This window comes from Thalassophryne amazonica, chromosome 20, assembly GCF_902500255.1.
Source record: "Thalassophryne amazonica chromosome 20, fThaAma1.1, whole genome shotgun sequence".
NCBI classification, from domain to species: domain Eukaryota; kingdom Metazoa; phylum Chordata; class Actinopteri; order Batrachoidiformes; family Batrachoididae; genus Thalassophryne; species Thalassophryne amazonica.
In genome coordinates this window covers 9,155,668-9,167,764 of record NC_047122.1, presented here as the reverse complement: position 1 = coordinate 9,167,764, position 12,097 = coordinate 9,155,668, and the positions used below count along the sequence as shown (strand labels likewise).

Genomic DNA, 12,097 nt, shown 5'->3' with positions numbered 1-12,097 from the left:
ACATCCACAAACAGAGTGTATAATGTAAGCAGATGCATCGTATTACACCGTGTAAAATCGTCAGTGGTCAAAACAGAGATTTTCAGTAATACGTTGTACAGAGATTTTTCAGATGAATGGAGAGCCGCGCTGTAGATATGATCTGTCCAGACTCCGGGCCCGGGGCGACGTCTGATAACGTCGAAAACCCTCTCCATAGCGCATAAAGGCGGGGCGTCTGGGATCTCCAGCCTGCGAATGACTACCCGCTCCAGCTTATACGAGAGTCCACGTATAATATAAACTTCCCGCAAGCTTTGAAAGAGAATCATCACACAATTACCCATGACTGTAAAACAATATAATGATATTTAAAAAAAAAAAAAAAAAAAAAAAAAAAAAAAAAAAAACAGGTTTTTCTTCAGTCGTCTGGGTTATAGACGGCTACCATCCCCTCCAGGTCGAGATCTGCGTCTTCACCGAAACATGTGTACAGTTCGTTGATCTTTGCTTCAAAAGTATCAGTGTATTTCAGCTCAGTGAGGATGTTTTCTACCACCCCCTGAACCCTCGCAGCCGATGGGTTGAGGAAGCGCTGGGCTAGGAGCTTTACCACAGCCGGGATGAAGGTCGGTCTCCAGAGTCTCACCATTAATCTCTCAAAATGTCCGGTAAAGAAATATTCATTTAACGGGTCCAGGCACTCGTGCTGGCGCTGGCTGGGGTGATCGATCTCACACCCGTAACAGAGTTTTTGTCTGTAACTTTTGATCACAGCCAAAAGTAAGTGTGCCACGCCGACTTTCACCGTTTTCAGGAATTCCTCTGACAGGAACCCGTCAGGCCGGTCAGATGCGAAAGATGTGGCGTATTTCTCAGCCGGCTCGAGGTCTTGTACCTCCCGCGGACTCGCGGCCTCCGTGACAGCGGGAAGAGACCCCACGCCTCCCGGGCTGGAAAGCGCGTGAGAAGGATGGATCTCGCCCCAGACCGCCTCGAGCTGAACTCCCCACGGGCTCTCGTACCCACCGCGGGTCCGTGAAGCCTGGCTCAGGGAGGGCCGGTCTCTTCCACAGTCGAGCGCGCAGTCACAAGCGATGTCGTCGGCCGCTGCAATGGGAGAGGTTGAGGAGCTCATGCTGGTTCGTCGTCCGATGCTTGAATGAGATGTGGTCCCCTGGTTTTTATAGAAATCCCCGTGCATGCGGGGAGGAGCTACGTCAGTTTTTTTTATTTTTTTTATTTTTTTTATTTTATTTTTTATTTTATTTTTTTATTTATTTTTTTTAAGTAAAAAGAGGGGCCAAGTTTTTTCGGACTTCGATAACGTCCCTCCAGGCCAGGCACCTTGTAAAGAGGCCCGTAATCCTGTCGTTGCAGGTGTTGAACATCTCATGCCAGCTCTCAGCCGCAGCTGTGACGCTTCTGACGTGGCCGCTGGCACTAACCCGCTCCAACTTAATTTCACCCTCAGAGACAGTGTCAGGAGGTCCACGCTGGAATATCACCCTATAGCGAGGCCCCTGGGCGCTGAGCCAGGTGAGTTGGAAGCGTGTTTTCTTCTTTTCCGGCGTCCGATCTCCTGGAGGTTCAGGGTTGACCGTGTCGCGAATCATCGAGCCCGCCGCCGCGGAGAAGACACCCCAATCGGCGGAAGTAAGCGCCACCCGTGGGGTTCCTCGAGTGGCAGTCTCACCCTCGGCCAGAGTGAAGAAACTTACTTGGGCATAATACGGGTCGAACGTGTAAGTTAAACGTTCGTGCCCCTCCAGGCTGTACGTCAGATCTTCCTCCGGTATCGGCTGGCTCAGACGGCTGACGTACATTCTCGCTTTTTTGGGGCAAGCGAGCCTTCTGTTGTCATGGTGATGTTAACCGGGGTCTCGCAGATGTAGCGGAGGATCGGAGTTCGTCTCGCCATGGTGAATGCTGTATGTCACTCTATCGTCAAAAGGGGATTTTTAAACCCTTCTTCGTCCGCGGGGCGTAATTCCTTACCTTTTGCTCTAAAAACACCGTTTGGCGTAAGTGATAAGGAGCATTGTTTATTGTTCGGGCTCGGGGCAGCATCTCCGCTCAGCGGGTGTCCCGCGCCCCATGATCGATCGGCTAATATCTTAAAAGAAAACATCATCTGGCGTGAGTGATAAGGAGCATTGTTTATTGTTCTTCGGGTTCATCACCTCGGGGCAGCATCTCCGCTCAGCGGGTGTCCCGCCACACACACACACACACACACACACACACACACACACACGCACACACACACGCACTCACACAGACACAGCGTCTGCAACAGGTTTTACAGCCGTGGGGTCATGTTTCCGCGAGCGGCTCTATGCGTGGGTATTTGACCGTCTTGCTGCAAAGACTTACAGCCGAGAGAGACGGGTATTTGTTCCCCTTCTTTAATTTACGAATTAAAAAACAGAAAAGGAAACGTAATAATTTAAGAATTAAAGATATTAAAGGGTCATTAAATAATAGACAGTGATTTATGTTTAATTATTTCAGAATTAGTTAATTCTTTAATACATTAAAAAGATCTAGGTATTTTTAATCGTTCTTTAATTCATGAAATAAAATGACATTAAAATATTAGACCCTGGGTGGGAGGGGAGGTATGGCTTGGAGGCGGTGCTTGGCCGGGGTTAGGGGAGGAGCTTGGGGGTGGGGCTAGGGGAGGAGCCAGGGGCGGAACTAGGGGAGGAGCTGGGGGCGGGGCTTAGGGGCGGGGCATACTGACGTCATCGACTCTGATTGGATGTGACGTCATAAGGGGCGGGGGCTCGGAGGCGGGATCAGGGGCGGGGCTTAGGGGCGGGGCATAATGACGTCATCGATTATGATTGGCTGTGACGTCATAAGGGGCGGGGCTTGGAGGCGGGACTAGGGGAGGGGCTTAGGGGCGGGACATAGTGACGTCATCGATTCTGATTGGCTATGACGTCATAGAGGGGGCGGGGCTTAGTGACGTGGCCGATTTTGATTGGCAGCTGTCACTTTTTTGACGAAAGGTGGGTCAGTTTTCTCTCTGGGGTCATCCAGCATTCCTCGTGCCATCAGTGGATCTGTTCCTGTGGCAGAGTCCATTCGAAATGCACACTGTTAAACTAACATGAACCACAATAACAACATTTATGGTGCATTGCAGCACAACATCCATTGCTTACTGGTTAGCTAAAATTGCTAATTTCTCCAAAAATATTTGTTCTATCAACTTTCCATTTTTGCAGTGTTCATCCTTGACCAGAAATACATACGCAGACCAAACGGCAAATGTCAGCTCTCCCCGGTTTCGGAGTGATCGAAGCCACACGCACGCACGTCCTTAAAGCTGTAGTAACAGTCCTTATTCTCTGGGAAGCCCGTAAAATTTTCACCGAAAGCCAGATAAATTTTTCGAAAGGTTTCCAGCTGCCTGTCTCTAACAGTTTCTGAAAAAATTCTGATGGAAAAAAAAGCCCAAATCATTCAGCCATTTCCTCGCAATGAAAACAACGACGAGAGGGGTGGACCAGTGCTCACTCAAAGCCCGCCCACAGACGAATGACGCAACCGACAGGCGTGGAAAAACTCACGCATGCGCACGAAGGTTCAAGCTTGTCTGACGTAAAAACATACGAATCAAATCCATATAGTTTTTGAAAAAAATAAAAAGGTCCGTTACTTTTCTCACAGACCTCATATTAGACACCCAGGCATAACACAAATTCACTCACTATACAAACAACCAAACTCATAACAGAAAAGTCAAAGGTGAAAAGAAATATAAGAAAATAAACAAAATACATGGTGCCTAAAGGCATAGGCAGAAGCAACGCTAATCAACGCCTACACCCCTGTATAAAGTCAAATCAAACCAGGCATATATGCCTGATCATAGACGTTTATATCCAAACACAATATGAACAACAGCAGCATATAGCTACAGATAAAGAAGTCAAATATTTGTCCAGACAGCACCCAAAACAAACTAAAACACACACACACACACACACACACACACACACACACACACACACACACACACACACACACAAAACAAAGGTTCCAGTATAACAGCATGTACAAAAACACAGCTCACAAAGAGAAACTCTGCAGCTCCTTCCTGAGTTAAGTAAAATATATTCAGAGTGCAGTAGATTTTTATTTTATTTTATTTTTTAGCACTGTTGTTGTGCGTTACCTGTGCTGCTCCACAGCCTGTCTAGTGGATTTTTATTTTATTTTAGCACTGTTGTCGTGCATTACCTGTGCTGCTCCACAGCCTGTCTAGTGGATTTTTATTTTGTTTTAGCACTGTTGTCGTGCGTTGCCTGTGCTGCTCCACAGCCTGTCCAGTGGATTTTTATTTTTATTTTATTTTATTTTTTAGCACTGTTGTTGTGCGTTACCTGTGCTGCTCCACAGCCTGTCTAGTGGATTTTTATTTTATTTTAGCACTGTTGTCGTGCGTTACCTGTGCTGCTCCACAGCCTGTCTAGTGTCGGATTCCCTGTTTGGGAATCCGCTAGCTTAGCGTAGCTACTAGCTCTTAGCCGTTTTAGCATGGCGGCTTCTCCTGTCTCTCCCGTACTTTTCTGCTCTGGGTGTGAAATGTTTAGTTATTCCTCGGCCTCTTTTAGCAGTAACGGTACATGTAATAAGTGCAGCTTATTCGTAGCTTTGGAGGCCAGGCTGGGCGAATTGGAGGCTCGGCTCCGCACCGTGGAAAATTCTACAGCTAGCCAGGCCCCTGTAGTCGGTGCGGACCAAGGTAGCTTAGCCGCCGTTAGTTCCCCCCTGGCAGACCCCGTGCAGTCGGGAAGGCAGGCTGACTGGGTGACTGTGAGGAGGAAGCGTAGCCCTAAACAGAAGCCCCGTGTACACCGTCAACCCGTTCACATCTCTAACCGTTTTTCCCCACTCGACGATACACTCGCCGAGGATCAAACTCTGGTTATTGGCGACTCTGTTTTGAGAAATGTGAAGTTAGCGACACCAGCAACCATTGTCAATTGTCTTCCGGGGGCCAGAGCAGGCGACATCGAAGGACATTTGAAATTGCTGGCTAAGGCTAAGCGTAAATTTGGTAAGATTGTAATTCACGTCGGCAGTAATGACACTCGGTTACGCCAATCGGAGGTCACTAAAATTAACATTGAATTGGTGTGTAACTTTGCAAAAACAATGTCGGACTCTGTTGTTTTCTCTGGGCCCCTCCCCAATCAGACCGGGAGTGACATGTTTAGCCGCATGTTCTCCTTGAATTGCTGGCTGTCTGAGTGGTGTCCAAAAAATGAGGTGGGCTTCTTTGATAATTGGCAAAGCTTCTGGGGAAAACCTGGTCTTGTTAGGAGAGACGGCATCCATCCCACTTTAGAGGGAGCAGCTCTCATTTCTAGAAATCTGGCCAATTTTTTGGGATCCTCCAAACTGTGACTGTCTAGCGTTGGGACCAGGAGGCAGAGCTGTGGTCTTATACACCTCTCTGCAGCTTCTCTCCCCCTGCCATCCCCCTATTACCCCATCCCCGTAGAGACGGTGCCTGCTCCCAGACCACCAATAACTAGCAAAAATCTATTTAAGCATAAAAATTCAAAAAGAAAAAATAATATAGCACCTTCAATTGCACCACAGACTAAAACAGTTAAATGTGGTCTATTAAACATTAGGTCTCTTTCTTCTAAGTCCCTGTTGGTAAATGATATAATAATTGATCAACGTATTGATTTATTCTGTCTAACAGAAACTTGGTTACAGCAGGATGAATATGTTAGTTTAAATGAGTCAACACCCCCGAGTCACACTAACTGTCAGAATGCTCGTAGCACGGGCCGGGGCGGAGGATTAGCAGCAATCTTCCATTCCAGCTTATTAATTAATCAAAACCTAGACAGAGCTTTAATTCATTTGAAAGCTTGTCTCTTAGTCTTGTCCATCCAAATTGGAAGTCCCAAAAACCAGTTTTATTTGTTATTATCTATCGTCCACCTGGTCGTTACTGTGAGTTTCTCTGTGAATTTTCAGACCTTTTGTCTGACTTAGTGCTTAGCTCAGATAAGATAATTATAGTGGGCGATTTTAACATCCACACAGATGCTGAGAATGACAGCCTCAACACTGCATTTAATCTATTATTAGACTCTATCGGCTTTGCTCAAAAAGTAAATGAGTCCACCCACCACTTTAATCATATTTTAGATCTTGTTCTGACTTATGGTATGGAAATAGAAGACTTAACAGTATTCCCTGAAAACTCCCTTTTGTCTGATCATTTTTTAATAACATTTACATTTACCCTGATGGACTACCCTGCAGTGGGGAATAAGTTTCATTACACTAGAAGTCTTTCAGAAAGCGCTGTAACTAGGTTTAAGGATATGATTCCTTCTTTATGTTCTCTAATGTCATATACCAACACAGAGCAGAGTAGCTACCTAAACTCTGTAAGGGAGTTAGAGTATCTTGTCAATAGTTTTACATCCTCATTGAAGACAACTTTGGATGCTGTAGCTCCTCTGAAAAAGAGAGCTTTAAATCAGAAGTGTCTGACTCCGTGGTATAACTCACAAACTCGTAGCTTAAAGCAGATAACCCGTAAGTTGGAGAGGAAATGGCGTCTCACTAATTTAGAAGATCTTCACTTAGCCTGGAAAAAGAGTTTGTTGCTCTATAAGAAAGCCCTTCGTGAAGCTAGGACATCTTTCTACTCATCACTAATTGAAGAAAATAAGAACAACCCCAGGTTTCTTTTCAGCACTGTAGCCAGGCTGACAAAGAGTCAGAGCTCTATTGAGCTGAGTATTCCATTAACTTTAACTAGTAATGACTTCATGACTTTCTTTGCTAACAAAATTTTGACTATTAGAGAAAAAATTACTCATAACCATCCCAAAGATGTATCGTTATCTTTGGCTGCTTTCAGTGATGCCGGTATTTGGTTAGACTCTTTCTCTCCGATTGTTCTGTCTGAGTTATTTTCATTAGTTACTTCATCCAAACCATCAACATGCTTATTAGACCCCATTCCTGCCAGGCTGCTCAAGGAAGTCCTACCATTATTTAATGCTTCAATCTTAAATATGATCAATCTATCTTTGTTAGTTGGTTATGTACCACAGGCCTTTAAGGTGGCAGTAATTAAACCATTACTTAAAAAGCCATCACTTGACCCAGCTATCTTAGCTAATTATAGGCCAATCTCCAACCTTCCTTTTCTCTCAAAGATTCTTGAGAGGGTAGTTGTAAAACAGCTAACTGATCACCTGCAGAGGAATGGTCTATTTGAAGAGTTTCAGTCAGGTTTTAGAATTCATCATAGTACAGAAACAGCATTAGTGAAGGTTACAAATGATCTTCTTATGGCTTCGGACAGTGGACTTATCTCTGTGCTTGTTCTGTTGGACCTCAGTGCTGCTTTTGATACTGTTGACCATAAAATTTTATTACAGAGATTAGAGCATGTCATAGGTACTAAAGGCACTGCGCTGCGGTGGTTTGAATCATATTTGTCTAATAGATTACAGTTTGTTCATGTAAATGGGGAATCTTCTTCACAGACTAAAGTTAATTATGGAGTTCCACAAGGTTCTGTGCTAGGACCAATTTTATTCACTTTATACATGCTTCCCTTGGGCAGTATTATTAGACGGTATTGCTTAAATTTTCATTGTTACGCAGATGATACCCAGCTTTATCTATCCATGAAGCCAGAGGATACGCACCAATTAGCTAAACTGCAGGATTGTCTTACAGACATAAAGACATGGATGACCTCTAATTTCCTGCTTTTAAACTCAGATAAAACTGAAGTTATTGTACTTGGCCCCACAAATCTTAGAAGCATGGTGTCTAACCAGATCGTTACTCTGGATGGCATTTCCCTGATCTCTAGTAATACTGTGAGAAATCTTGGAGTTATTTTTGATCAGGATATGTCATTCAAAGCGCATATTAAACAAATATGTAGGACTGCCTTTTTGCATTTACGCAATATCTCTAAAATCAGAAAGGTCTTGTCTCAGAGTGATGCTGAAAAACTAATTCATGCATTTGTTTCCTCTAGGCTGGACTATTGTAATTCATTATTATCAGGTTGTCCTAAAAGTTCCCTAAAAAGCCTTCAGTTGGTTCAGAATGCTGCAGCTAGAGTACTGACGGGGACTAGCAGGAGAGAGCATATCTCACCCGTGTTGGCCTCCCTTCATTGGCTTCCTGTTAATGCTAGAATAGAATTTAAAATTCTTCTTCTTACTTATAAGGTTTTGAATAATAAGGTCCCATCTTATCTTAGGGACCTCATAGTACCATATTACCCCATTAGAGCGCTTCGCTCTCAGACTGCGGGCTTACTTGTAGTTCCTAGGGTTTGTAAGAGTAGAATGGGAGGCAGAGCCTTCAGCTTTCAGGCTCCTCTCCTGTGGAACCAGCTCCCAATTCAGATCAGGGAGACAGATACCCTCTCTACTTTTAAGATTAGGCTTAAAACTTTCCTTTTCGCTAAGGCTTATAGTTAGGGCTGGATCGGGTGACCCTGGACCATCCCTTGGTTATGTTGCTTTAGACGTAGACTGTGTTTCATAATTATTGTATGGCCTTGCCTTGCAATGTGGAGCGCCTTGGGGCAACTGTTTGTTGTGATTTGGCGCTATACAAGAAAAAAGTTGATTGATTGATTGATTGATAACATATTGTCTGCACGTCTGAGGATTGCCTGTTCAAACAACTCTTGGGGAGTTACAGGTACCACCATACCAATGATTTTGCCAGCTATTTTTGTCAGATTTAGTATTTGAGTTTTTGATTTAACCGTTAAATTATCAAACCAGCTGGTAATACCATACTATAACACCGACTCAAAAGTTCCTCTGTAGAAAATCAACGCTTGACACTTGCGTGTGCCAGAATTACATCAATGTAATTCAGAAAGAATGCAGGACATCTCATTTTGGGAGAAAAAAAAAAAACAACATTTTAGTCTGTTGTCAGTGTTACAATGTTTGACAAGAGGTGTCATTTGATTTAAACAGTGATTTGCTTTGAAGTTATTGATTCTGACCGGACTCTGTCTTGGCAGGGAGTGGCACAGCTTTTGGAGCTGTGCAGACGGAACTTGCCTGCAACAACACAACAGTCCCATTTAGTGACTTTAATCCACACAAAAGCAACTCGCAATTAACATTTTTAAATGGCTTTGAGAGGGTTTAGAAGCGGACTGAAAAGCAGTGAAGCAATGAACCAACAAAGCAGCGGATAGTAGCACTGCTTCATTGATTCAAGTTTCAAAGGGGAGCTGTTACAGAAGCGGATGATTTCTTTTCATTGATTACAGACCCTGCAGCGGGTCTGCAATCAACGTAAAGAAATTACTACTTTCTCAATAAAACACCCTCAAAAACAACGGCCGCTCTGAAGGACCGATAAGGGAATCGTTAAGCAAAAAGGCTAATGATTTCAGTGGATTGAATCATTTCTTAATGGTTCTCGAACAGAACCAGTTCATGATACCCATCCCTTGTGCTCCCTCCTGAAGAACTCTGGCGCCCCTGAGGTGGGAGGGGAGCTCACAGTTGACATAGATAGTTCACATAGCCTTACTGACATAGATAATTCGTGTGAACAGTGATGTAATTATGTATTATGAGACATACTGACTCGTGATCAGTGTGTCCTGATATGTTTCGTATTGCGGACCACCCCGAAACGTCACACCCTGTATTTTTCTCCTCCACAATAAATGTTTACAATTAAATCTCATTTACATTCACTACATATTTCTAAGATGCAGCTTTCATTCATTTTAATAACGCACAGCGCCCTCTGAAAGGCTGCAACATTCTGATTTTACTTTTCATTTTAGAGTCACAGCAACAATATGTGATACGCAAAATGTACAGTCACCAGTTTACTGTAAACTGATCCAATCCTGGTACGCACAGCGGGTAACAATATGCTATCACTGCTTGCCCTGCAAACAATGACATCACAGTCAGGCTAACCCTGTGCACTGTAGGATGCTGCTTTTCGGATGATGGGCTACCTGAATGTGGATGGATGCGGTGGAAGTGTTTTTGGTCGTCCTGTGCTCTGCACTGGAGGGAAGATGGCTGGTCTTTGTCTTTACTGTAGCGTCCTCTTTAGCTGCAGTGCTGAAGATGCTACCAGAGCTTTACGACCTGCTAGAATGAAACAGAAATGACATAAGGTGGAGGAGTAGGGAAAAGAACAAGTGGTGGTTTCATGAGAGTGGTTTCACTGTTCAAAAACCACCAAAATGTGCACACACATACATACACACACAGACACAAAAAGGAAAAAAAAAACAAAAAACAAAAAACCTAACTTTAAAAAAAAAGTTACAGCGGGTAAAATAAGTATTGAACATGTCACCATTTTCTCAGTAAAAGTATTTCTAAAAGTGCTATTGACATGAAATTTTCACCACGTCGGTAACAACCCAAGCAATCTGCACATATAAAAAAAACCAAAACAAATAAATACAGAAATTAAGTTATGTGTAATAAATTAGAATGGCACATGGAAAAAGTATTGAACATGCTTACTGAAATTTATTTAATTTTTTTATTACCAAAGCCTTTGTTGGTCATGAAGCTTCAAGATGCCTCCTGTATAGAGAAACTAGTCACATGCATTGATCAGGTGTGTTTTTGGTCCGTTCTTCCACACAAACAGTCTTCAAATCTTGAAGGCTCCATGGATCGCTTCTATGAACTCTGATCTTTAGTTCTTTCCACAGATTTTTTTACTGGATTCAAGTCAGGTGATTAGCTGAACCATTCTAGCAGCTTTATTTTCATTCTCTAAAACCAGCTGGGAGTTACCTGGGCTGTGTCTTTGAAATCATTGTCTTGCTGAAATGTCCACTCTTATTTCATCTTCACCATCCTGGTAGATTTTTTTTTTTAAATCAAGAATAACTCGACACATTTTTCCATTCATCCTCCCTTCACTTATATGATGTTCATCAGTGCCGGATGCTGAAAAACAGGCCAACACCATGAGGTTCCCACTTCCAAACTTCACTGTTGGTGTGGTGCTTTTGGACTGATGTGCAGTGCCATTTATGGTGTGTATTATGGCATCCAAAGAGTTCAATTTTGGTCTCATCTGTCCAGACTATATTCTCCCATTATGTTTCTTGTGTGACACTTTGGTAATGACACCTTTTTTACACCTTCAATTAGGACTGAACCAGCTGATATTAATTTGCACTGACAAGTGGCAGGACTGCTTTCTAATTACTGATAGATTTCAGCTGGTGTCTAGGCTTTTCATGTCTTTTTCCACCTCCATTTGTTCAGATGTTTTTCTTTTTTCCCTGTGTCATTTCAAATTACTACACATAGCATAGGTCGTGATCTAATTCCAATATATAAGGTTAACCATGTGTGTGTGTGTGTGTGTGTGTGTATATTCACACACTTATGTGCTTTCAACTTAAGGGCCACAAAGATCTCCCCCTTGGTGACCCCAGTCACCATACCATTCCTTATTTACCATACCATTGCTTATTTACTGTGGCAGTTCACCCCGAAGACAAACCCTGCTATACACATATATACACACACACACACACACACACACACACATATATATATATATATATATATATATACACAAATTTACATTACATACATTTTACCCCATACAGTGGGGTGAAAAAGTATTTAGTCAGTCCCTAATTGTGCAAGTTCTCCTACTTAGAAAGATGAGAGAGGTCTGTAATTTTTATCGTAGGTACACTTCACCTATGAGAGACAAAATGAGGGGGGGTAAAAAAAAACAAAAAAAAAAAAACAGGAAATCACATTGAAGTGAAGCTCATAAATGAACCGATAGCTCAGGGAAAATAGTATAAGGTCATGTATTGCGGAATTTGCACTAAGATGTTAATATGGTTTTTATTATGTATTTGTATTTTAATTTTGATCTGTTATGTGGTTGTTTTTGATGCGTGGGTGGTATGTGCCAGATGTGTTGTTGTGCAGCAGACCCCTCTGTTCCTTAAAAACACACACTTTTAAATTGTGTTTAAGATATGTAAAAGAATAAAAACAAACACACAAAGATATTGAAATTGTGTGTATGTGTGGTTCATTTGTTCTCTGGGGGG

General features: G+C 42.9%; 1 protein-coding gene across 1 annotated transcript in view; it reads right to left on the bottom strand.

Annotated features, from left to right (window-relative positions):
- glcci1a (glucocorticoid induced 1a) overlaps positions 1-10,132 on the bottom strand; it is a gene marked incomplete at its 5' end in the record, with an annotated part of 47,662 nt that extends 37,530 nt beyond the window's left edge. The window contains one exon of the mRNA XM_034160355.1: positions 10,004-10,132. Within this exon, the coding sequence (XP_034016246.1) occupies positions 10,004-10,132 (129 nt within the window). The remainder of the gene's footprint in view (positions 1-10,003) is intronic.
- Between the last annotated feature and the right edge of the window lie 1,965 nt (positions 10,133-12,097).